General features: G+C 44.1%; 1 protein-coding gene across 2 annotated transcripts in view; it reads left to right on the top strand.

Moving 5' to 3' along the window:
- The window catches only part of LOC138299776 (cytosolic phospholipase A2 gamma-like), a 408365-nt gene that overhangs the window by 149304 nt on the left and 232413 nt on the right, over window positions 1-26648 (top strand). For both annotated transcript variants that reach the window (XM_069238325.1, XM_069238326.1), the window contains one exon: window positions 186-239. In XM_069238325.1, coding sequence (XP_069094426.1) covers window positions 186-239 — 54 coding nt within the window. The remainder of the gene's footprint in view (window positions 1-185; window positions 240-26648) is intronic.

Raw genomic sequence — 26648 nt, 5'->3', positions numbered from 1 at the left:
TTTTGTTTGTTTTCACCTATACCTTGACTGCTTGTTTATTTTATGGTGCTGATTTTGCTAAATACACTGTACTGGGCTATACCTGATGTCATTTTCATCAGGTAAAATGTATGATTCTTCTAGGTTTAAGTCTGGGACAACAGTCCTACTAATATAAATAAATCTGCTTTTCTGGTTGACTTTAGGTTTATGGGGCAGTGCACTGGCGAGCGAATATGAAATTAAAACAACCATCAAAGGTAATAATGCATGCTTAAAAAAGCTACTTCTATTTTCTGAAAAAGATATATGTGACAGCACTATGTTAAACTGAAGCACATGGATACTGTTGTGAAAATACAATGCAGCTCTTAATTGTTATTTTTATTTTTGTTTGGTTTTTGTGACACTCGTGAGACATTGGTACATTTTTTAAGTCCAATGGTGACTGTGCGTGTCATGCATATATTTGGCAATTTTTAGCCCATCGGTTAATCTAGTGGCATCTCTAGAAGGGACTGCAAGTGGAGCACACAATATGTGACAGATAAAACTGATAGAGCCATCTACAAAGGGCAGTTGTGAATGTGCATGTGTGTTTCTGAGTATGTATAATTTCATATGTATAGTCTGAGACACAGCATTTTTGCAAGGTCATTCTCATTTGTTTGCACTGATGGTGCAGTTTTTGAACAAAGGGCACTGCATGTGCTCTGACCCCTAAGCAATGTAAAATTGGCTAACTCCTAAATGGCATACTTCACTTCCCAGTAAGACCATAGTATTTGCTGCAGAAAATACAGAAATAGATTTGAAAACCTAAATGGCACCTGTGGACTGCAGTATATGTTGTGCCATTCGCTAGGCTGGTCAAGGAAACATGGCATCAGGCATACCTCTCTAACATGACTCCTGTGAGTTTTAAGACTGCAGGCAAACCTGCTGAATGAATCCTTTTTTGACTGTAAAAAAGTCTGCAACTTTTTGATTGGGGTAGGCTACAAAGATCAAAACCACAATTTGTAATTTGTTTAAAAAAGAAAATAAATGGTGATTATAAAAAAATGAGTTTCTTGTTGCCAGAGGTATGCACCCTGTCCAAGCAGGAACCACAATCCTAGTCAGGTTAAGTCACAAACATACCCTAGGTTAGTCTGTGTTCACCCTATGGAAGCTCAGCACAGAAGAGTCAAACTTAACTTAAGAGGCAATGTGTAAAGTATTTGTGCAATACTTCAAACAGTAAAACAGTGAAAGGACCACACAAACAAATTCTACATCTGCTTAGAAAACTAGAATTTAATTTAATGAATAAAACACAACCAAAACAATAAAAATCTGATAGGTAGAACTTGAGTTATTTTTTAAACAATAAATTGTAGAAAAAGGCGCTTAGAAACAAGAAACACCAATTGGGGATATCTGGTCATGCCGGACTGGGCCAAAGTCAAGAGTACAGGTCAGCCAGGATGGAGCACAGCCGGAAGCAGGAACCCACTTAGGTCACTGAATAAAAGTACCTTGATCCTGGTTGTCAACATTGAGGGAGATGCAAGGTGCAGCTGAGGTGATGGGTCAATTCAAATCCCGCAGCAGAAGGAAATCTATCAGATTTCTCCATGCAAAGTTGGTGATGCATTGGTTCCGAGAGTGATGGGCTGGTCCCAAAGGTGATGCATAGGTTCTGCTCCTGTAGCAGAAGATGTTGATTCTGTGGGGGGGTGCGCTTGTTCCAAATGCGGTGTTCCACGACTGCTCCATGCAGCAACAAGGTTGCACCTATTCTGATCCACACAAAGGCAAAGATGTACAGGGTCCAATATCCGCAATAGTGAAGCTGGCCGGTTCCCATTAGAATGCATGGGTTGACTGCAGAAACACTGTGGGCCTCACTTCAAAGGGTCTAGGATTTGGGTAACATCACTTGGCAGGGCAGACTCACAGCTGGCAGAACGCAGATACCTTGGATGTCTTTTATGTCCCTGAGACTTCAGAAAACTAGAGACCAGCCAGCTGGCCCTTGGAGTCACTCTGGGTTCTGGGGTGGAAAGCTGCAGGTACCATATTTCTCATTCCCAGGCAAGAGGCAGAAAGTAGCAGGTCAGCACAGCACAGCAGGAGTCCAGCAAAGTAGAAGTCCGTGTTGCAGCACAGAAGTCCTTCTTTCAGATATATATAATGAAACAACACATATTGTGATTGAATAGTACCTCTAGTCCATAATACATTATGTAAAAGTCTCAGAACTTTGAATTGTTTATCCAATAATCCAAACCCCCACCTGGGATTAAATTTACAATTAGCATAGAGATTTAGGAACATTGCATGAGTGGGTAGAGTGTGTTTAAAATATGACCTTGTTGAGTAAAAGAACATAGCTGAATGAAATTATAACAAATTTGTCATTAAAGTAAAATTTTACTCAAGGAATTTCCTATGCTTTGTGTGATGTAAATCTGTACAGTGGTTTTTGAGAAATTATCATTAAAAAAAGGGTGAGGTGGGTAACAAAGTGACACTTCCAATTTTCAACCTCATGTGTTTTTTTGCTTCCTGCCATAGACAAAATGGCTGAATGGAATTATATCAAAGTTGGCATGAGAGTAGAATCTTACTCAGTTTGGTGTGATGTAAATCTGTACAGCGGCTTTTGAGAAATTAGCATTCAAACAAAATGTTTTGAGATGGGATTGAAGGGGGTTAAAGTCCATGAACCCATGTTCCCTGGCCATCCATGGATCTAAACTTCAGAAATAAAGGAATAGCTGAGGGCACTTTTTTCCTTCGTCCATTTCACATTGGCAAACACAGACCGTTGTCTGTGAACGAGTGCAATCTAATAGGCTGGCTGTGGCTTGCAGGCCCTGAGACTGGGATTGCGGATCCCAAGGTCCACAAATGCTGGCCATAGGTCAGTGAACCTGTGACAAGGGGTACTGAACATTTGCTAACCTTCCACATGGACTAACATGTCTATTAGTGGTCTCAAATGTAGACACAAGGTTAGTAAACATATAAAAACTAAAAAGAGGTAAAGGGCCTCTGCGGGGTTGGCTTCCTGTGCTGAGTTGGAGGCAGGTCTTGGGTCTGAGTATTAGATCTGATATGTGATTGAATAACCCTTGAAATTCATTTCACTGCGAAAGCTAAAATTAAGTTATGGTTCAATTTGGTTATAACACATTAACATATGTTTAAAACAAATGGCATAATTCATTGAAAGAATAAAGTTGTAAAGTTAAGGTGGCACATTAAAACATGTTGAAATTCCCATGCTTACTGTTCTACAGGACTCAAGCTGAATCCTACTGATGAGGTCCAAGTAGTCTGAAACTAGACCAGGATTCCATTTTTTTCTGCTCATAGCATACACTGCCTAGCAATTCAGGCTGATTTTTTTCTTTAGAAGAAGCACCAAAGCTGAATTGCATATGACTGCTTCCTGTCTAAATAGGCATGGTAGGCAAAAAAACTAAAATGATGGGATTGGATGGGGCACTGAGTAACTAATTACCTGTGGCTGAGAATTATTCAAGAATTCCACCTGTCACTTTTTTGTTTCCTTATGATCTTTTGGATCATCATGCACTTGGATCTTTGTTCCTCCCTCTATGTATCTAGGCAAGGAGATTATCTGCCCTGTTGCCCTCAGGGATAGGTGCCTAATGTTAATGTTTTGATATACTAAATAAATAAATATGTCTCTACCGTAAACAGGTAAAAAATGTTATATTTCAAGGGAGAGACATGATTGCGAATGAAACATAGTTGGTTAGGAAAATACAAAAAATGTGCTTTTGTGTTCTTTTTTTTACAGTACCAAAAAATTAGTTCAGTGGAAAATTTAACCATTTTCATATCTATGCTGAAAAGTTAATTTAACAATCATAATTTAAGTTAAAGGAGTAGCAGTAATAAACCTGTTTTGTTGGTTTCTCTTCTTTATCCTGTGAGTATTTAACATACTGATTAGGTTTGAAAAGGTGCTCTGTCAGAAAACAGTAGGGCATTTAGGAGTACACAGAAAAGATGATATCACAAAGAGCTATAGCATGAGATTCAACATGATCTTTTCAAGGAGAGTATGCTATGGTAGAATCTGTTAATCAGCAAAGCCCTGTACAGAGATGAATACAATATAGTGGTTGTTGGTGGAGCCCACAAGAATTCATTTTCAAGGGGCAGCAATAATTTTCCTCATCATACAATTACAAAAAGAAAGAGAGGGCAAAACATAGAAAGGGGAAAGGATGAGGAAGATAAAGATGTGTGGAAAAAACAATTGCCCAGGTGTATTGTACATTATGGTACCAGATTATTATGTCAAAATATTGGCTGACAAAAAATTAATTTACAAAAGAATCACCACATTAGAATTGTTGACAGAAAATCAGAACTCAATGGAGCAAAATGTTTGTAAATGATGTTTAGGCTATAAAAATTATCTCAGAGTGTATGTTTGCTATAAATTATCTGGCATAAATCTGGATTGCACTGGACCGTTTGTAAGCCCTGACTAAAGCGAGACATGGATACTATTAGTCTTTCACGGAAATTTAAGAGTTGTGAAAAAGACCAAGAATTACTTGCCCACTGTCTTCAAAAGTGGAACTGTATCTATTTTCTTTTTTTGTTCTCTGTAGGACTGGGGCAAGGCACAAAAGATGCCTGAGAAAGGAATGTCTTGAGAGCAAAGAACCACTTGCTTAGCTCACTCTGTCATTTTTAAGTGGAAGTTTGAATTTACCATGGGCCACTGCAAAGAAATGGCTGACCTTGTGAAACCTCTATTGTTTATAGGTAGATGCCTTATCCTCCTAAATTAATCTGAAAACCAAAAAAAGGAAGTCTGAATATAGCACATGTGACCATGGCCCACATCTAAATCTTCTCAGCAGCTAAGCATTCTTGACAGCTATGATTGTCTTGTTTGGAGTATTTGGCGCTAAAAGGGAAGCTTCATGGTTAGACCATTGTATCTGACTTTGAGGGGCTCTTGTTGGCTCCAGTGTCCTGCTTGTTGGTTCCAGCATCCTGCTTTGCCCAATTTGGAGGACTCTGACTTTCCCCCCAAAAAGTTTAAGTTGTAGTTACATTTCTTGCCCGGTGTAACTAGCAAGGCTTACCCCATCCCAGATCCAGTGTGGTCAGTCTGAATTTGGTCCTAGGTCTTAGACCAAGAATTTAAAATACCATTAACAGTGACCCTAATTGGGGTTTAGTGTTTTTTGGAACTTTTTGTCTGAAAACTAGAACAATCCTATATACAGTTCCTTCCTCCCATTTTTAACCAATTTTGTCATTTTGATTAGTGCATTCATATTGATGTGTCTAAACTGGTTTGGCAATTGTATTGTGTTCTTGAATTTAATGCTGATTGGTACTGTTTCAATCTATCACACATTTGAGCCTGCTGCTATCCCATAGCTATCAAGGATTGAGAAGAGTTTTCTTGATAAACTGTGCTGTAGGATTGTTTCCATTCAAAGTTGCTAGGACCCCTCCTTCAAATTAATAATATTTTTTCCCACATCTTTCCTATTATGTTAGCATTAAGTACATGTCCTTTTATAGGCCTTCCAACTAGGTGGTATTTTACATACTGGTAATGCAAACCAGGTGTTGCCACTCTGCTCCTCACAGCTATACCCTATTGTGAGTTTTTCTTCCTTTTTTCCGTCATTACCTGCTCTGAGTACTAATGACAATGGTTTTCGTTTGTGGAATATCTGTGAATAATTCACAAGAAGATGATGACCAAGAAGGAGCTACCTTTCAGGACCCCTTACCATTTGCAAATGGAGGTGGTAAAATATTAATGTTTGCAACCAAATTTGGTCACAAAACATTCTTACATCGCAATTTGTCTTGAAATTTTCAAAAGAACACCCTAAATACGCACCTTTCAAATACTGTATACTTGACTCTCTAACCTATGAATTCTCTTCTTTGGAGTTTTGATGTAGCTTTTATTACAGTAGTCTCAGTGTGACAATGCTAAGGCGCTAGTAATTTTATTAACATGATCTAGTTGCAATAGAAGGAGGACTCTTCTCACTCTCATCAGTAGGGTTTGGTGATCTTTACTAGTGAAGTAATTTTGGGGTACAAAGATTGACATATAGTCAAACCAAACTCTGAGAAATTTACACTTCCTTTGCATGTGGGAGCCATTGTCAGACCTAAGGGCCAACACAGCCAGGACACTGGAGGGCGGGAAAGAGGCGATTCCACCATCAGCACCGCCAGCCTGGCAAAAATCCATCCACCAGATTATGCGCCACAAATCATCACAGCAGTCCTTCCTTGGCGGGCAACCATTGGCAGTGCGAACTGCTGTGGTCAGAACCCACATCAGTAAGTACACCACACCACATTGGATAGTTTGAATACCGCATATCTGACAAACATCCACAAGCCTGACACACCTGCATAGTGCATTATATAACACACCCGATACAACCCATATTTCTTTGCAACAAAAACACTATTCTGATACCCAGAGAGTAGGCAATATAATAGAGATAGCACCTTTACACTATAGGAGCAAACACCCCACATCAGCACAACTAACACAATACACACACCACTAGCACACAATATCCACCACAACCATCTCACCCTCACAACGCACCACCCACACCTCCCCAATTACCCAGTACTTGCACCCTTACACTCACAACACCCCCACACACCATCAACACAACCACTATCATGTCCCCAAAAAAACACCAATGTATCACAGACGACGAGTTGAGGGTCAAGGTGAATGAAATTGTCAGGGTAAAGCTGCAACTGTTTAGAGCAGAGGTCCAACAAACTTTGATTGCCAGGAAAATGGAGTTGTGGCAAAGGATAGTCAACAGGTCCAACTCAGTAGGTAGCCATCCATGCACAAGGGACGACATCAGGAAGAGGTGGAACGATCTACGGGGGAAGTTGTGTTCCATGGCATCACGCCACCAGATAGCCATGCAGAAGAATGCCAATGGGCCCACACCTCTTCCCCCACAGTTCACATCATGGGAGGAGAAGGTCATGGACATACTGCATCCTGAGGGCCTGACTGGAATACCTGGGGGACTGGAGTCTGGTAAGTGCCCACTACAGTTATGTCACACATGTGTCTTGTCCTGCATATTACCTCACCACCCAGATACTCCCTAATTAAGTAAATATACCACTACACCTCCCACCTAATCACCTAATGCCCTTCTCCTACATGCCACTACCCCATTCAGCCCAACTGCCCACACAGCCCATGGCAGTGGCACATTAACTACTTGCTAATTGTAGGCAGGTCTGGCTTATAGTGGGTACCAGATGGTACTAACACCTTGTGCCAGGTCCACTGATCCCTTATTAGTAGATTAGTAGTGTTCTAGCAGCTTAGGCTGATAGAGGTAGCTATAGCAGAGCAGCTTAGGGTGAACTATACCACTTATATCACATAGCACTATATCATAAGAATCACAATACTCAGAGTACTAAAAATAAAGGTACTTTATTTTAGTGACAATGTGCCAAAAATATCTCAGAGGATATACTCCCTTAGGCGGTAAGTAAAATACACAAAATATACACACAAACCAAAATCCGGTAAGTAAACAGTTAGAAAAGTAGTGCAAACACTGTAGAATACAATAGGATGCAATAGGCCTAGGGGCAACACAAACCATATACTAACAAAGTGGAATGCGAACCACTTAGAGGCCCCTAGCTTAGTGTAGTGTGTAGAGGGTCACTGGGAGTATAAGAAAACACTAAGGGTGTCCAAGATACCCCACCCCAAGACCCTGAAAAGTAGGAGTAAAGTGACGCTACTTCCCCAGAAACACACTAAAGTCGTGATAGGAGATTCTGCAAAGGCAACCACTGACTGGAAAGCACTGAAGACAGTTTCCTGGACCTGAGGACCTGTAAAGGAAAGGGGCCAGTCCAAGAGTCATGCAAGTGTCCAGTGGGGGCAGGAGCCCACTAAACCGCGGATGAAGGTGCAAAATGGCTGCCTCCGGGTGGAAGAAGCTAAAGATTCTGCAACAACGGAAGATGCCAGGAACTTCTCCTTTGCACAGAAGATGTCCCATGGCGTTCTGGAGGATGCAGAGTTGTTTCCATGCAGGAAGACTGCAAACAAGCCTTGCTAGCTGCTGTTGAAGAAAAAGGGTGCTGCCCGGGCCCAGGAAGGACAAGGAGGTCGCCACTTGGACGAGGAAACAGAGGGTGTGCTCAGCAACACAAAGAGCCACGCAGAAGCAGGCAGCACCCACATAACCACTTGAACTGAGCACAGCAGTCGTCTCAATACTACAAAGGAGGGTCCCACGAAGCTGGTGGTCAACTCAGCGAGTTGAGCAATGCAGGACGGAGTGCTGGGGACCTGGGCTATGCTGTGCACGAAGGATTTCTTGCAAAAGTGCAGAGAAGCCCTAGCAGCTGCAGTTCACGCAGTACACAGGATTACTGTCTGGTGTGGGGAGGCAAGGACTTACTTCCACCAAATTTGGACAGAAGGACCACTGGACTGTCGGGGTCACTTGGATCTAGCTCCTGTGTTCCAGGGACCACGCTTGTCGAGATGAAAGGGGACCCAGAGGACCGGTGATGCAAAAACTTAGTGCCTATGGAAGCAGGGGGAAGATTCCGTCGACCCACAGGAGATTTCTTCTTGGCTTCCAGTGCAGGGTGAAGGCAGACAGCCCTCAGAGCATGCACCACCAGGAAACAGTCGAGAAACCCGGCAGGATTAGGCGCTACAATGTTGCTGGAAGTCTTCTTGTTACTTTGTTGTGGTTTTGCAGGCGTCCTGGAGCAGTCAGCAGTCTATCCTTGGCAGAAGTCGAATAGGGAGATACAGAGGCACTCTGGTGAGCTCTTGAATTCGTTATCTGAAGAGAAACCCACAGGAGAGACCCTAAATAGCCCTCAGGAGAGGATTGGCCACCTAACTAGGTAAGCACCTATCAGGAAGGGTCTCTGAGGTCACCTGCTGGCACTGGTCACTCAGAGGCCTCCATTGTGCCCTCACACCTCTGCATTCAAGATGGCAGAGGTATGGGACACACTGGAGGAGCTCTGGGCACCACCCCTGGGGTGGTGATGGACAGGGAATTGGTCACTCCCCTTTCCTTTGTCCAGTTTCGCGCCAGAGCAGGGGCTGGGGGGTCCCTGAACTGGTGTAGACTGGTTTATGCAAGGAGGGCACCATCTGTGCCCTTCAAAGCATTCCCATTGGCCAGAAGAGGCTACTCCTTTCATGCCCTTAACACCTATTTCCAAAGGGAGAGGGTGTAACTCCCTCTCTCAGAGGAAATCCTTTGCTCTGCCTTCCTGGCACTGGGCTGCCCAGACCCCAGGAGGGCAGAAGCCTGTCTGTGGGTTGGCAGCAGCGGTAGCTGCAGAGAAAACCCCAGAGAGCTAGTTTGGCTGTACCCGGGGTCCATGCTGGAGCACCTGGGATGCATGGGATTGGCACCCCAATACTAGATTTGGCATGGGGGGACAATTCCATGATCTTAGACATGTTACATGGCCATGTTCGGAGTTACCATTGTGAAGCTACATATAGGTATTCACCTATATATAGTGCACGCGTGTAATGGTGTCCCCACATTCACAAAGTCTGGGGAAATTGCCCTGAACAATGTGGGAGCACCTTGGCTAGTGCCAGGATCGCCCTCTCACTTAGTAACTTTGCAACTATTCTACACCTTCACTAGGTGAGGGTTGGATATATAGGTGACTTATAAGTTACTTAAGTGCAGTGTAAAATGGCAGTGAAATAACGTGGATGTTATTTCACTCAGGCTGCAGTGGCAGTCCTGTGTAAGAATTGTCTGAGCTCCCTATGGGTGGCAAAAGAAATGCTAAAGCCCATAGGGATCTCCTGGAACCCCAATACCCTGGGTACCTAGGTACCATATACAAGAGAATTATAAGGGTGTCCCAGTGTGCAATCAGAATTGATGAAAATGGTCACTAGCCTGCAGTGACAATTTTAAAAGCCGAGAGAGCATAAACACTGAGGTTCTGGTTAGCAGAGCCTCAGTGATACAGTTAGGCACCACACAGGGAACACATATAGGCCACAAACTATGAGCACTGGGGTCCTGGCTAGCAGGATCCCAGTGAGACGGCAAAAACAAACTGACACACAAGTAAAAATGGGGGTAACATGCCAGGAAGATGGTACTTTCCTACACTAATCATAGCATTATGATGCCCAGAATGCAATAACCCATCACTGTGAAAACCTGGATTGTGCACATCAAATATGATCTATGTACAACTAAAATACTAGCTACACCATCTATAGTGTTCTAGTGAGGACCAGTACATGGCAATGACAGCAATGCAATCGCACACACACAATAGCAAACAAAGCAAAACACAGCTACAGCTGAGTGACCATTCCTAATTACCACAGATCAAATATCCTGAGGCACAAATAGACTGACCTGGGTTGGACAGTAAGATGGCTGAAACACATGCACAACATCTAGATACAGGACTATAATCCTTGCATATTCACATTCTATGTTCCCACTAGGACACAATTATTTATTGTGCAGCTTCATTGTGTATCATCTAGCTTGGCTGAATACTCATTAGACAATGAATTACACGTCATGTCATGTCAATTATCAGACAAAACTAGAACCCATCTGCAGTGCAATCTGTACCACACTGGTATGCCAGCACCCAACATGGAGGTTGGAAATCAAGTCACAGAGTTGTATGTACAACATAGGTATGCTGTGCAGCATCTGTCAATGTCATTGCACCGAATCATGTAAAGCCACTATCAGCAGCTCACAAGGAGGCAACAAAACACACACTCTAACCTTAACTCTGTGTCTCACTCCCTCCACAGGTAACCCTGCCATTGCCAGCATGGAAAGGGTACCTCAGACTGCCAGTCCCCCTCAGGATGAAGGCCCCAGTGAAAACAACACACCTGGATGTCAGGATAATGACAAACAACCTGGCCCATCTGGGACACCTGGTCAGTCAACAACTCCCTGCCTCACCCTGCCAATATCAACCCCATCTCTTGTGCATCCACATCACAGGCAACCATTCACCTCCAAACCTGTGTCCCAAGGACTGTTCGAACTATCATGTGCCTCACAGTAATGGGACCTCAGTCGAACCTTAACATTGCTGACAATGAAGGACCTGCTACCACTGGGAGTGGGCACAGCCACCTGATAGTAGGGTGCATGGGAGGGATGCTATGGGCCAGAGGGTGGGGCCACAAAGGGATTCCACTGATCAGGAAACCATCTCAAGTCTTGGGAGCATACCAAAGTTCCCTGGACAGGGTGGGCCAAATTATGACCATGTTGGGGGAAAATCAAAGCCTGCACAGGGAACACCACCAGGAAGTCATGCAGCAATGGCAGGCACACAATGCCACCATGGCTACCATTGCAGGGGTGCTGAGGGACATCAATACCTCTCTCTTTGGTTTCTGAACACACCATCAGGTCCCTTCCACTAGCCATGTAACATCTGCCCCATTCACACCTGCAGCAGCTAGTTGAATGAAGGGCCTAACAGGGAAACCACAAGCCTCAGACACCTCTTTCTCTGTAGCAGAAGAACCCCCTGTAAACATGGACGCCCACCCAGACATCTGACTGGAGCAGATGCCACGACCAAACCCACTGCAGGAAGTGAACTTCTCCTGATTTGTCACCCTTGTGTGCCACTTAGACACCCCGTAGACTGTTCTCAATTTTACCATGGTACATGGACACTGGACCTGTGTATCCAACTGGTGTAGCCGCTACTCTGATTAAACCATCTACCATTACCTCACTCTTCACCTTTTCTTGATTTATGCACCTTCAGTTTGATATTTTAGTACTCTGAGTTGCACAATAAATCACAATTGAACACAGGTACTGTATGTGTGTCTTTTATAATACATCAACAATTGTCATGTTTGGTGACTGTGGCCTGGTCATGCCTCCCTGCATCGAACAGCCTGTGTATTCATCATCAGAGGGAGGCTCCCTCAGCAGGAGACACATGACAAAAAACTGTCACAGGACAGATGTCAGAGAGGTGGACATCCACGGCAACACAAGAGGATAGTCAGTATACCAATCTGCAATAGAGCACTATCAGGGTGGAAGGCATGGTGCCATACAATGCACATATACAGGTTATATAAGTCATGTTCATGGTCAACTACCTACAGAGCAAGGGTACCCAGAATGGACCTACATATCACCACTTACAGGCTGTTCACATACCCATACCAACATGATAATGTTCACCATGGCACACACGAGGAACATCACTGAAGAACCCAGAACTTCAATCATACACCTACATAGGCCCCATACCTTTAGGATTGTCATTCACCTTTGTCAGTTAAGAGTTACCTGCACCTTGGACAGCAACATCAGATAAACACAGCTAGGTCCCATAGGCATCACAAAGTACCCCACCCATTGTGAAGCCAGGGGCCAGGATCCGACCATCACACATGGGCCACAAACTTCAACTGACATGTAATTCACCATTTCACAGCACAACATCCTCACTGGTACTAGGAAAGGAGTAAGCAGTCAAAATCCCACTTGTATGAAGAAAGAACAAACAAGGTACTATCCTAACATAACTATGTCCATTTTAGAAGCTAACTGTTAGATACACGTCTTATGTCTGTCAGCAATCACCATTTGCTACTGACAAAGAATACCTCAAGCCTAGGTTGCAGAGGCATACACAAAATGCCATTTTCAGTGAGTGGAAGGAGAAGAGGTTAGAAGAATGCAAAAAACATACCTCAATGCTGAATAGTCCATTATAGAGGTGCTTGTTACGATCAGCTATGACAAAAAATTTCATATTGTACAGTACACTTTACAGTCTAACTGTCTGCATCCACAACTCACACATAGGCATTGGAGCTCATGGCACCCCACTGATGAATCAAGTCAGAAGGTGCAATGGCAGCCATCTACTTCAAATTGTGCACATTCAACACATCAAAGGGTCCACTTCACATACCTGCATGTCAGTGAAAGCACGGATTGATGAGGTCTGCCCTAGAATGAGCTGCTCCCTCTTCCTCTGACTCCTCATCACTTGCCATCACAGCATTTCCAGACACTGGTCCAGCTGCCTCCCCCTCATCTGCAATCAATGGTATTTGATGTCTTAGGGCTAGATTGTGGAGCACGCAGCAAGCGACAATTATGTGGCATACCTTATGGGGCGAATAGAGAAGGGTACCTCCAGATTGGCCAAAGCATCGGAATCTTGCCTTCAGGAGCCCAAATGTTCACTCTATCACATGCCTTGTCCTCCCATGGGCCTCATTGTATCGGAGTTCCCCTGGTGAGGCTGGGTATGTCATTGGTGTCAACAGCCAAGGAAGGTTCGGATATCCTGAGTCACCTGTTTACAAAATGTTAGAACAACTCATAAATAGTACCTCCGACTGGCTGTACTGTGATGACAGGAGACATTGCACACAAACACACAGCACAATGCAAACTTACTAACCAGCCAGGCTCTCTTTGTTTGTAGTCGTGCCATCAGATATGGGACAATGCTGTTCCGCATGATGTTGGAATCATGCACAGATCCAGAAAACTTGGCTGTTACTTGTGAGATGTGCAGGTCTGCCAGACACACCACCTGCACATTGATTGAATGGCAGTTCTTCCTGTTCCTAAACACCTGTTCATGTGCAGTGGGAGGGACCAGGGCAACATGGGTGCCATCAATGGCTCCTACCACATGAGGAATGTGTCCTACCTTATTAAGGTCTGCCTTCACATAGGCCAAATCCGCTTGTTGGGGAAACCTGATGTAGCTGTCCAGGTGTTTCAACAATGCACTCAGTACATCCTTCAACACCAGACTGAACATGGGCTGAGACGTCCCTGCTGTTGAGAGGACAGTATTCTGAAATTGCCCTGTGACCAGGAAGTATGGGAGGTATGGTGTAGGGATTGCGAATGGCAGGCATCAAACCAGGCTCCATCTGAATACAAAGATCCATGATGGTATGACGATTCAGATGATATGTCTGGATGACATGTCTTTCCTCCATTGTTCCCAGGTCTACTAGTGGGCGGTACACTGGTGGTTGTCTCACTCTCCTAATGACTCCGCAGCATGACTATGTTGAGAGAAGACATTATACAGTGAGTAATGCAGTATGCACACATCATTTACACATTATATATCACCTGACAGCTTAAAGTCTGTAGAGGATTCTGACATATACAGTACTGGCTATAGATATGCACCTAAATAACCCTCAATGCTGCACATTGGCTAAAATATAAATCGGAATGTCCATTTAACACTAGTGTAGGTATATGTGTGTAAGACTTAGCTGTCCTGCACTATTCATACATATGTTTTGGAATCTACCAATATCTATACTTGGCCTATGTACCTCAGAGTAGCTTTAATCAGTTTTCACCATAGATACTTCCTCTACATATCATATTGCCAATATTGCCATAATATGTAGCACAACCATGATGGCGCTACATACGGATACACTGTATTTTGGGGAGGTAAGTGGTTGGAGCAGATAAGTAAGCACATCCATCGATGACATACTAAAAATGGCATGCGCCTGACATATTGTAGTGGACTGTTGGAAGTGACCTAAGTCTGCTGGCAGAAGTTGTCACGGCAGAAGACGGCCGCAACCGCCATGCAACTTTCCTTTGGTTAACATTGTTACATTTGGCTGACTTGGGCCAATGGCCGTGACCGCTGTTGGTGACAGTCCTGTGTACCTGGTGGCCGAGACCTCCACTTTCTGCAATATTGCTCACTTGACTCCTGACACTGTTGCCAGAAAGACCTCTATGATGTGAGCTGCTGTGTACTGCCTCTGGGAGCCATCATGCCATGTCCTGCAGGTGATAGGGCCCCTGCCTTCACCATGGAACAGCTAGAGAGGCTCTAGAGGAGGAGGTTCCACCCCTGTATGGACAGATATATGGCGCACCAGAGGAGCAGGTTAGTCCAATGCCCTAGCAATGTGTGATAGGTGTTGAGTGTGACATTGCCTTGGGCATGTGAACTTGTGAACACATTTTAAAGCAGTGTGAGCAGAGAAGATGAGTACTTGTGCCTACTTACTGTGACAGATGTATACTGACCACTCCCATTGGTATGGTGCATGTGTACATGACTTTCTTCTTTTGTCTGTGTCATCCATGCAGGTCAACATCCATCAGAAGAAGGGGATTTGGCGTGCCATTGTCAAGCGAGTGCAGACCCTGGGGGTCCATAGACGGCAGAGCACCCATTGTAGAAAGCAGTGGAAGGACCTGAGACGGTGCGCTCGTAAGATCGCTGAGGCCCAGCTGGGGATGTCCTCCCAACAAAGTAGGTGGCCCATCGAAACCTGACCCCCCTAATTGTCTGCATTTTGGCGGTGGCCTACCCTGAGGTGGATGGGCATTTGAGGGCAGCACAGCAGCTGCAAGGGGTAAGTACTGACTGTAACCTTGTAGTTGGCTCAGGTTGTATTGTGTTTGCTGTAACACTTTAGCAGCTGTGACAATGTAGTAGGTGCTACATGTATTAAGACTAGTGGGAATACATAGTACTCACATTGCCTGATACATAGATGGTGATCTGGCATAGTGGTTGGCCATTTGTAAGTGTTGATCATCTGTGTTAAGGTATACCTATGTCTGCATGTGGAGATGCACAATTGATATTGACACATGTGTGACTTCACCCTGCCATAGCCATGTATGAAAGCTGCTGTTTCATCCTAACCATGTAGTATTTCCAGGTCCATGAATCTGAATATGTGAATATGTAGCTCAAAGTTGTCAGACCACTCCCATCTGTGTGAATGACATGTATTAGCCACCAAGTGCTTGACATATATGATACAGGTCCTAGTTACCTTATGTCCTGGTACTTGTATTGACTCCATGTGAGACTGGCATCTCAATCAGTCAACTGATATGGCCAGTACAGGACTGCACGGATGGGTTTGTGGAGGTGTCCCCATTGTCCCTCCATGTTATGGGGTATGTGAAGGTTGTACCGGAGGAACATCCAACTATGGCTGTCTGATTGTTAAGATTTGTCCTTACCATGCATTTCCATGCACTAGAACTGTAGGGGGTTCACTATCATACCTATGCCCTTGTTTCAGAGGAGGTAAGTGTTGAGGCTGTCCTACCCTATGACAATGTGTAATGTCCCTCATATGAGTGCCAATGGCCTACCAATGCTAGTGAAACATATGGTATTACCCCTGTGCATCATGTCACAATGGTTACTTGTGGGCAGATGTTTGTTCAGTGGGACAATCCTTGCTAACCTTAGCCTAGCTGCTGTGAAGAGGGTGGACTGGAAATGGCTTTGCCTCACTTCCTACTTTGATATCTTTTGGTTTGGCTGAACTACTCCTTGTCATACAGGTATTGCTGTTGTGGGATATGTTGTAAGTGCTATGGCAGTTGTGTAGGACCATGTGTACATCATGAGTACATTGCTTTGTCAGTGTGATATGTGTGTTGTCTGGACCTAGGTACAGGTTATCACATGTCAGGAATGGTGTGAGTGATGTTGTTAAACTCATATTGTCACGTCGTGGCACTGTATCTGCATGTCAGGTTGAAGGTCATGTGCACTATTATGATTTAGTTGGTGGGCCTTTGTTCATTTGTTCTGACACTGCTCTCTCTGATAGTCAGTGGATGTCTCATGAGTGCCATCTAGGCCACTGTAGCTGTGAATGCATGTATGATGTGATGTGGTGTATCTGTTTATAGTGACTGTAGATATTCATCATAGATTTGATACATGTAGTGACATTGCTGTTCTCCATATATGGATTATTTATGTCAGATGGCACCTGTATCGGAAAGCCACATGTTGTGTCTTCATCTGAGATTGTGTCTATTTTGGCATTTATGTTCAGAGGATTCAGCTAGGCATGTGATTGGAATGGCAGGGGCTGTGCCATCTGTCCATATAGATGTCTCTACTTGCATGGGACATGACTTATGAACATGGACTGGTCTGGTTTTTAATCAGATAAAGCATGATACTGTGTGACCAGTCAACTGCTTTGCCTAATTATGTTAGGAGAATGGTGAGTAATGGCCAGGATTAGGATGGTTTTTCACATTTAGCCAGGGCATGGGCATGTTGAGCATGCTGATATAGCTTTACAGATGATTTGATGGAATGCTCCAGTTGTGCAACCTTACTTGGATTATGATGTTGTTTAAAGGCATGATTTTAAGGGGGTGTATAGAAGTAAAATGTTGTGACATTATGTAGGTAATGTGTTTTTCTATGTGTAAATGCCTAGCCAGGAAATGTACACCTACAGTTGTGCATGTTGTAATATGTGTCTGTGAAGAAAGTGATGACCCTTCCTCTCCCTCTATTTGTGTGCATCAGCATCGGCATGCAAAGGAGACGGGGCACAGGCGAGTGGGGATGCTGCTGGCCATGGTACCTGTAGTGCTAATACCACCAACGGCGAGGGGAGTGTCACAGGAGAGGCAGGATCATCATCATAATCCTCAGAATTCTCCTCCAGTGGACACTCCCTGATGGTAGTGGACCCACCTGGGACAAGTCCAGCACCATCTTTGTCTGTCACCCCCTCACTACCACGGCCCTCCATGTAGCTCCCCACCCAGTTGTCCATGCCCGCTCACCCAGGAGGATGGGAGTCTCCTTCGCTGCAGGCACCTCTACCCTTGCCCCGTCACCCCTGCTGCCCTGAGTGAGGAGGCTATTGACCCCCTGACGTCCATCTTTGTGGGTCAGTAGACCATTGGGAATGCCATCCAGGGACTGGTAATTCAAGTCCAGCAGAGTAATGCATTCCTGGAGGGCATTCACGGTGCACTGGCTGGCCTACAGAGATTCTTTCAGGCTCTAGCCTCCAAACTAATGGCAGCCAGTCACCCTTTGTCTTTTGCTCCCCCCACCTTCCTCTTCCCAATCTCAAACCTCCAGTGCACCAATGACAGTTAAGTATATGTACTCACGGTTGCTATCATCGTCAAGTATGGCTTCCTGAAGAGGAGTGTCTCCTTTTATAGAGTTGATTTCCGCCAGGGTTTCTGTGGTGGTGCAACAGCGGCAGAAACTTTGGCAGTGTGCAGCCTCGTTATATGTCCAGCGGGAACATTGCTATCGTCGTCTATGGCGGCCTGACTGCTGTGGCGTTCCGGAAGTGGATTGGCTGTATACTGTTGGGAATACCGCCATGGTCATAATTTGGTGTCTTCTCCACCAGCCTGTTGGCGGTCGGACCGCCACTGCCAATATGAAGGTCAAATTACCTCCAAACCCGTAATGACCCACAAAGTGTGGTATGAGTGACTAAAAAAGAGAAAATGTAAATCTTTCCACCTCTGCCATACAGATGTTTCTCTACATAGTAAAGATTTTGTTGCAGTATGAAAAGGCAGTTAAATAGAAAGCTGTTTGTTTCAAGAGAAAATCACGTTATTACACATGCTGCATTTAATGTTTATAGGAGGAGACATCTCCCAACACCTCAGTAAATATAGATCTTGTGTGATTTACATACTGTAGTTTACATGGTAAGAGGTTTTGCACAACCCTTGCTAACTATCATGGAATTTATTTAGTGACAGCATACCCAATAAACCATTCATCTACACTGGTTTTTTATAAATGCAAAATATTGTTCTCTAGCCTGAGTATTTTGAATCCCATCATCATTATAAATAAGTTGTCATCAAACGTTTTAATGCTACGCCCACATGCAAAAAAATAAAGAAAAACAGCCACAATACATTTTTTCAGAAATATTCTGTTAAATTGGCAATGTCCAAACATATTTAAACATTGCACTTAAGATCTGTTATTCCTTTTACAAATACATTCAAATACATACCAAACACATTACTCTAGCCTGTCCAGCCTTAGTAAAGATTGAAGGTATCCACAGCGTGATTAGCAGAAATCGGAAGGGGGAAGAGGTTTGAAGTATATTTGTAGCCCCTTTCCATTTGACACCTACTTCTAGCCAGATATAAATGAAAAATACATTAGTGGTGGCCCATTACAGAGTAGTTCGTTACCACTCCTTGTTTTCCATTTAAAACAAAGAACTGTTCTCAAGATGATCCTTTTCTTGTCCATAACCTTGCACCCATCACCCTGGATCAATTTAGGCAAATCCAAAGGGAGGCCACCACTGAGTTTTAAGAACTCTGTTATGAATAATGTAAACTGCACTTGGAAAGCCTACATTTTGAAACCTTTGAGTTATATTCTATTGCTTTAAAAATCTGTTAGTCCTTTTTGATAACAGAAGTCCTTGCAATACTCTTCCAGATGAAACCGTTAATTTTTCAATTTGGTGGTGTACATTTTAATTCAGAGGTTTCAAACGTAATATAGAGGCCTCGATTTGCCAGGATGCATTCAATGCAAAAGTTGCATGGAAATCCACCTGAATGCCTATAGCGAGTTACTGCCCTGTTTACTGAGCAAAGTGGGCAGCTTTGTCATTGGCCACACTTGTGTTAAAATACTATGGCCCATTTTTATACTTTTTGTCGCAAAACTGTGCAGACTCAGTTTAGAGTCAAAAAATGTAACGCTGGCTAACGCCATTTCTTTGCGCCTCACAGGCATCAAATGTATACTTTGACGCACTGCGGCGCAAACCACTGGTGTGAGTCATTATTTTTTTGCCTCAAACCAATATGTCACGTCGTAAAGAAAAATGACGTTAACGGGGCGAAAATGACTTCGATCCAGTTTACGACGTCGCAAACCGGATATGTGCCTTTTTTTTACGTAACTGCGTCAAAAAGCAGCGCAAACACAGCAAAATGTGCAAAGGAGAGCCAAAATGGATCCCAGAAGCTTGGACAGACCCCAGGAAGATGCCAACAGACCAGGAACCAGCCAGGAGGACCCACACAAGACTCAGTAGAGGGAGAAGAAGAAAAGAAAGTGTTGGTTCAGTGCAGAGGAGCAGGAAATACTGGTGAAAGAGGTGACAGAACACCAGCACTCTAAATTGCCAATTAGTAGGAGAGAGGCAATATGGCAACAAATTGTTGACAAGATAAACAGTGTGTCAGAAGTACAGAGAATAGTCATTGAGTGTAAGAAATTCTGGCATGACTGCAAGCGCAGGACCAAGGAAAAGATGGGCAGGAAAAGGAAGGCAGCACTGCAGACTGGAGGTGGGAGTCCTGCACCGCAGGAGGCACTGGACCACATGGAGGAGATGGTGGCAGCCGTCATCCCTGAGGAGATCATCACAGGGATTCAAGGACAGGACAGCACAGACTACCAGGAGACAACACAGATGCAGGGTAAGTGGCATGGGGAACTAAAATGCACAAATGTTAACTGTAAGCGGGGGGGTAGACATACCTACTACACAATGCATGTAAGTCATGGTATTCAGGTAGTGGAAAGGGTAAAGGGGCACGGCAGCACAGTACTAAACCAACAACCTTTGCATGGGGGTATGCTGCCATGCCAAGGATGCTAGAAAGGTAAAGCCAGTCCAGGAGGGTAGGGTACAACGTAAAACTGGCCTACTGTCATATGACAACTGGTATTCTCCCTTGCATGAACTAGGGCTCAATTGACAGTCTCAGGCCATATCCGCAAGTGGAATGTAATATTGACAACAGTTGCTACTACCACCTCTGCTGCATCTGCAGGTCAAGTAGCTAATGGCAGTTACGTGCCCATGGATCAAACACACCCAAATTAGAGGGTTCAGGATGACAACTTTATCAATCCCCTGTAAACAGTACAAATGTGCTAATCCTGTCAAATGTGAATGTCCATAGTTGTTACGAACATCAGCCATTGTCATAAACATTATAAGATACACAGCACTAACGTCATACCCATGCTGCATATGTCAGGGTCCACCCTGCGCCTGGTTCACAACAGCTGCAATGACACCATGCAACATCCCAACTGTTATACTGCTCAGACAACAGCATTGAGGGGGAGGACATATGTCACCGGCTAGTGAAATAAACCTGCACAGTCAGAAGAGGAAATGGAACACTGCTAGGACCATCAGTGCAATCCTATGTAGCACACATTCCCCAACATCAACATTACACACTACCAATGCTGACATATGTAGTGTGCCATGCCAGTGCTATACATAGTATATGCTAGGGCTCAGCAAAATATAACTGGATGTGAAATATCAGAGACTGGGGCAGTTCCAGATTGTTAAGTGTGGTGCAAGTGCCATCAGAACACCCACAGCCAGTGCAAGGCCTCATCATGAGAATGGAAGTAGACGAAGGGTTGAGTAGGACAAGAATGTGGCAATATACAATTTGGGCAGAACCTACACCTAGAGGATGTGACGCTGACAAGCCCCCCAAACTGCCCACAATACATGTGACATGCAGGTGGGGCATAGGCCTGGGAGAATGCTAATATTAAAGACAGGAACAATGAACAGGAACTAATATCACAATGTGCAACTAATAGGAAAGCAGGCACGTCACATTACAAATGGCACAACACAGACACACTAATTGTACAATATCTCAATGCAGAGAACGATGGCTCTCCTGGGGATATGCCTGTCCTGGACTTCCCTGATGACATGGATGACGAGCTGACAAACATCAGCCAGCAGACCCTCCAAGATGTCCTTGGAACCCTCCAGACCCCACCTTCAGTCGCAAGGAGGAGCACGGATACAGTAGCCATCACAGAGGTCCCACCCACCACTCCAATTTTACGACCTGCCAGCTCCAACCCAGCTGAGGACTCTGACGACACTGGCACCAGCTTTGAGAGAACTGTGGTTGGAGTACAGCGGGAGAATGGCCAAGGAGGTGCGGTGGGGATGGAAAATATGCCAGTCAGCCTAGAGGGGGTGCGTTCGTGCATGATGTCAACTGCAGAACAGGCAGCAGCCATGCAAGGGCGAACATCAATCTTGCAAGAACTTGAAAAAAGTGTGAAGGAAATCAGCACAGCAGTAGGAGAGTTGACACAACACCTCCAACAATAAACCTTTCAACGTGTGCACAAATGCAAAATTGACCCCCTCAGGGTCGACCTGGCTGCCTACCACTGTGATGTGGCTGCTATTCTTAAGAACCAACAGCTCCTCTTTGCTGCAGTACTGCCCTTAATAGCCCCACTGTTGGCAGCTACCGGGCTTTCTGAATCCACGTCTTCAAACACTGAGGTGTGTGTTGCTCCTTCAAACCCACCACTACCAAGGGCAGAGGAGACAACACACACATCAGAAGATGAAGACGTGGAACAGATCACCTTCACCCGTAAGAGTACCCGGTAGCACTAGTCCCTGCCACCTGGCCACTTATAACCAAGGTCAGTGCTTTGTAACATGCCAGTCTTACAACAGCTGCTCTCAAGCATTCTTCTCCAGCCCACTGTTTACCTTGTCACAATGCCCTGTGATTGTCTCTCACTACCTCATTGGTAATTCATGTCCCTCTGCACTGTATGACACTTCACCCCAGCATGTCCAATGACATGTCCTTTTGCACTTGTGTAGGATCGCAATGGAAGGTGTCACACTAATGGTCTCACAAATAATGGACAATGTAAATATAGCACAACAGCACTTTAAAATAAATAGCACTTACACAACCACTTTGTCTCTGTGTAATGTGATACATCAAATGTGAGGGAGATTAGTGATGTCTGCCTCATGTCAATGCCTATAGAATGTCAATACAACTGCCTTGAAGGATTGTGCGCTGATAACTATGCACTGGGGTCTGGATTGTACCATCATCTGCCCTTCCTGAGGGTTAATTCTGAGGTAAATAGAAAATACACAGTATAATGCTGTGCCGGACAGAATGAGTCTTCTTGAAGGGATGTCTAAGCAGAAACATATTGTCTAATAATTTTTCTTCCAGCCAATCTTTACGCATGTGACATTTGACTCAAATCTTTCATCACACACATCATATAGCAGGAATGGATGTGTATGAGTGTACGTACAAATAAGTAACCTGGCTGTACAATGTAACAAATGATAGGTGTAAGTCATGTATACTATACTACATGAGATTATACCACTACTCACCTTATCAGGGTTCATATGAACATCAGGCTGCAGGCAGACGTAACACAGTGTCCTCAATACCAAATCTTATCTCAAAGTATGTCAGATTGAAAACATACATCCAAAACTAACAAAACATTGGGATCCATAGTGACCGTGAGTGTTGGGTGCAATGGATGGCAGATGCATAGAGAAGTAGCTTTGGTGTAGCTGCCAATGTGACAGCTAAATTGGGATTTGGGTGCAGATACTAAATTGACACTGTTCACCCATACCAGGGCCCTGATCCCCAAGCATATGACACATACTGTAAAGGAGTACCTAAATATGTATTTAACTGTAAAAAAGGATACCAAAACTAGGGGAAACACCTTAACTAACCTAACCTATCCTAACTACACATTACACACAGCTGGCCCTTACTACCCTAACCTAAACTTACTTATCACATTTAACTAAACACTCTAAACATCAACCCACCCCCCTTATATGAGGGGACACATGGAGGACAACATATACTAACCTAAACACATACTATCTTATACTAAACAAATATATATTTTTTTGTTTTTGTTTTTAATATATATATTTTTACTCACAAAAACCCCAACATTCACACACACATAAAAAAAATGTAGAAATATCAAACCCTCCACCCCCAACCCAGTACTTCTAACTAAACTAACAGCCTATTCTAACCTAACACTAAGCCCCCTAAACCCACTAATTAAAAGAACCAGGAAAGAGGAGGGAGGGGAGGGAATCATGGGTGAGGGTATTATAGTCACAAGTTCGCCCTCAGCAGGGTCTTCTTTATGACACGCACCCTCTTATTTACTTGCGACACCTCCTGCTGCAGCCTGTCCAGTCTGCGCAACATCTGTTGCATGTCACCTTACAGAGCATGAAAATTAGCAGTGTCAATGACTGCAGCAGGGGTGGTCTGAATACCAGTTGTTGTTGGTTGTCCTCTTGGTGGTACCATGCTTGGAATGGGAGGTGCAGGTGCTGCTGTCAGTGGTCCTGGAGGTGAGGAAGTTGAACGTCCTGCAGTGGTTGCTGACATTCTTGGTGCCACCTGGGTCGTAGTGGTGGTGCTTGTGGTGGCGGCTGCTGTGGATCCAGAAGGGCCCCCATGGGCAAATGCCCGCCACACCCCTGAGGCTCTTTCATGGCGATAACGCCGTGCCATGTGGCGGAACCCAGACTCCACATCCAGAATGTGGCCGTAACGCATCACCCGCCACTGAAATTCACGGATCTGGCTGGCATCCATGTTTGCTGCTGTTAAAAAAGATAAAGCCAAACATTAGGTACATCATTGTGTGATACAGCTGCTGATGATAATCAGACAATACATCTAATGTAGCTGAAACAGGCCATATCACTATACAGATCACAGATTCTCCCTCCGGAAGTACATGCCAACCAGCCTACACATGTCCTAGCTAACAGCAGAGCAATGCTCTAAAAGATGTGTATCAACTTAAATGATCTAAGCATCATTGTTCAGCCATTAGTCACATAACAAATGCTGCAAGTCCTCCACATGTGCCAGGGCAACTAATGACTATCTTCTGGATGACAATCAAGGGCCACACGATCTGTGATTTGTTAATGGAACTGCCAGGATGGTATGCAGTTGCAAATCAAGAGTGGGTACCCTAGGTTTGAACAAGTGATTTACAGATTTTCATGTCTCTGTACTAAACTTGGATCATCACACCTAGGTACACATTTCATAACCCTAAGCCTGTGCCTCGGGGGGGATGAACAAGCCACACATACTTTCAAACATCAAGTACACCCAGAATGCTTTGGACAGCTGTATATGGGTTTAGTTAGTCCACCACAGGTAAGGAGGCTGTCCAACTAGGATAGACATAAGCCTTGGACAATCCCATCCACATTTATGTTTGTAATTGCAGGCAATTGTCAACATCATTTGATACCACCAATACCTCTCCTACAACAAGAAGATAGATGCAACCACACATCTGGGCATGAGCTACATGCTGCTAGGAAGTCAAACATACAGTTGAACATGTTCATTAGTGAACAGGGAGGCTCAAGTCTGTGGGTAAGACTTTGGCATCCCTATTCTGTGAGATTCAGGGTCTGACTTGCTGACTAAATCATGACTATGGCTTTCTGCTAATTTTTCTCTATAAAAATGTTATCAACAAATGTCACCCTCTTCACATGGCCATGCCTACAGGGCTGCACTATAATCCCAAAATATGGCTATACGCTACTGATTGTCCAACTCAAATATGGAGAAAAAAAAGTGAAACTCCATTCAAGTTACATGTCAGATCATGTGCCAGGACATCATACCTTGCTATGTGTCCAACACACAGGGGTCAATCACACAACAGCTGCAAATACAACACAGAACAGAAATATCAACAGTTACTGGATATGTGTGGGTCTGCAAATCGAGCCACTTCTCCGATTGTGTGGGGGGCAGGAGAAATGTGCTCAATGTCTGCACACTGTACAACACTTGGAACAAAAACTCACTGTGTGTGACATTACATATGATAGACCAGCACTTCAGGAATGTAGTCACTCCAACAGACATACTACTGCAAACATGTATTGACCCTGTCACTCCAGTGAGTGATGCACACACATATGCACACATGCAGTGGCCCTAACAACCATGTGGTAACAAACATGATTACTCAATTGGGTGCAGATTTATTTATAGAGGGTACTCCATTTCATCATTTGTTGGTATGAGAGACATGCAAAGCCACATTCCTGGTACACTGCAATACCAGTTACTCAGGTATTGTGGCTTGTGCATCAAGAGACAATCAGTTACTGTGTGATGCTCATGTTGGTTGAGTTTAGCTCATGCATTATTATGCTTTCTATGGTCCATTATATGTGGGCCTGTGTTGTCTATAGGTTACATATGCCACATTGCCAGTGTACCCAGAGCCGTATATGCCCCCTATGACACCATGATGGCAGGGATCCTGTCTTTTACTTGATGACAATCTTACGCTAAACATGGATTGGCCATTTATCTAAATCAAAACAACAAAGGGATATATGCTGACAGTGTATATTTTGGTCATCCATGACAGAATGAATGGACACAGGTGTAGTCATTGCACCTGAAATGTGTCACTCATTGCCCCGTGTACCCATAATGGGTTTTGGAAATCACAGTTAGCCACATTCATCATCTTACATTTGTTGTCAACATTTAAGTTGGGAGATCAGCGGGTATACAGCAAACTGACACTGTTACATTACTAATACATGGTTTTGCAAATGTACCACTTTGTCAATCATGATGATGTAGGTTTCATTTTGTATGTACCTTCGGAATGGCAGCATTCACAGGTATACTGGTCTTCTGATCTTAGCATACACCCATGTCTGTGATAACCTCCATACTGGGAAGTTAGTTATTGTACATATGCTGCACTAGATCAGCAGGGGTATACTAAACGAAACTTGGAAAGTATTAGGGAACTTTATATGTATGATGGAATTGGTCTGGGGTCCCTTGCACGACATCATGAACGTAATACATTGTGACCATGCATTCCCCAACTTCAGGTATCCCATGATGACCTCATAACTTATGAGA

Source organism: Pleurodeles waltl, chromosome 6 (genome assembly GCF_031143425.1).
Source record: "Pleurodeles waltl isolate 20211129_DDA chromosome 6, aPleWal1.hap1.20221129, whole genome shotgun sequence".
NCBI lineage: Eukaryota > Metazoa > Chordata > Amphibia > Caudata > Salamandridae > Pleurodeles > Pleurodeles waltl.
This window is presented reverse-complemented; position numbering and strand designations above follow the sequence as displayed.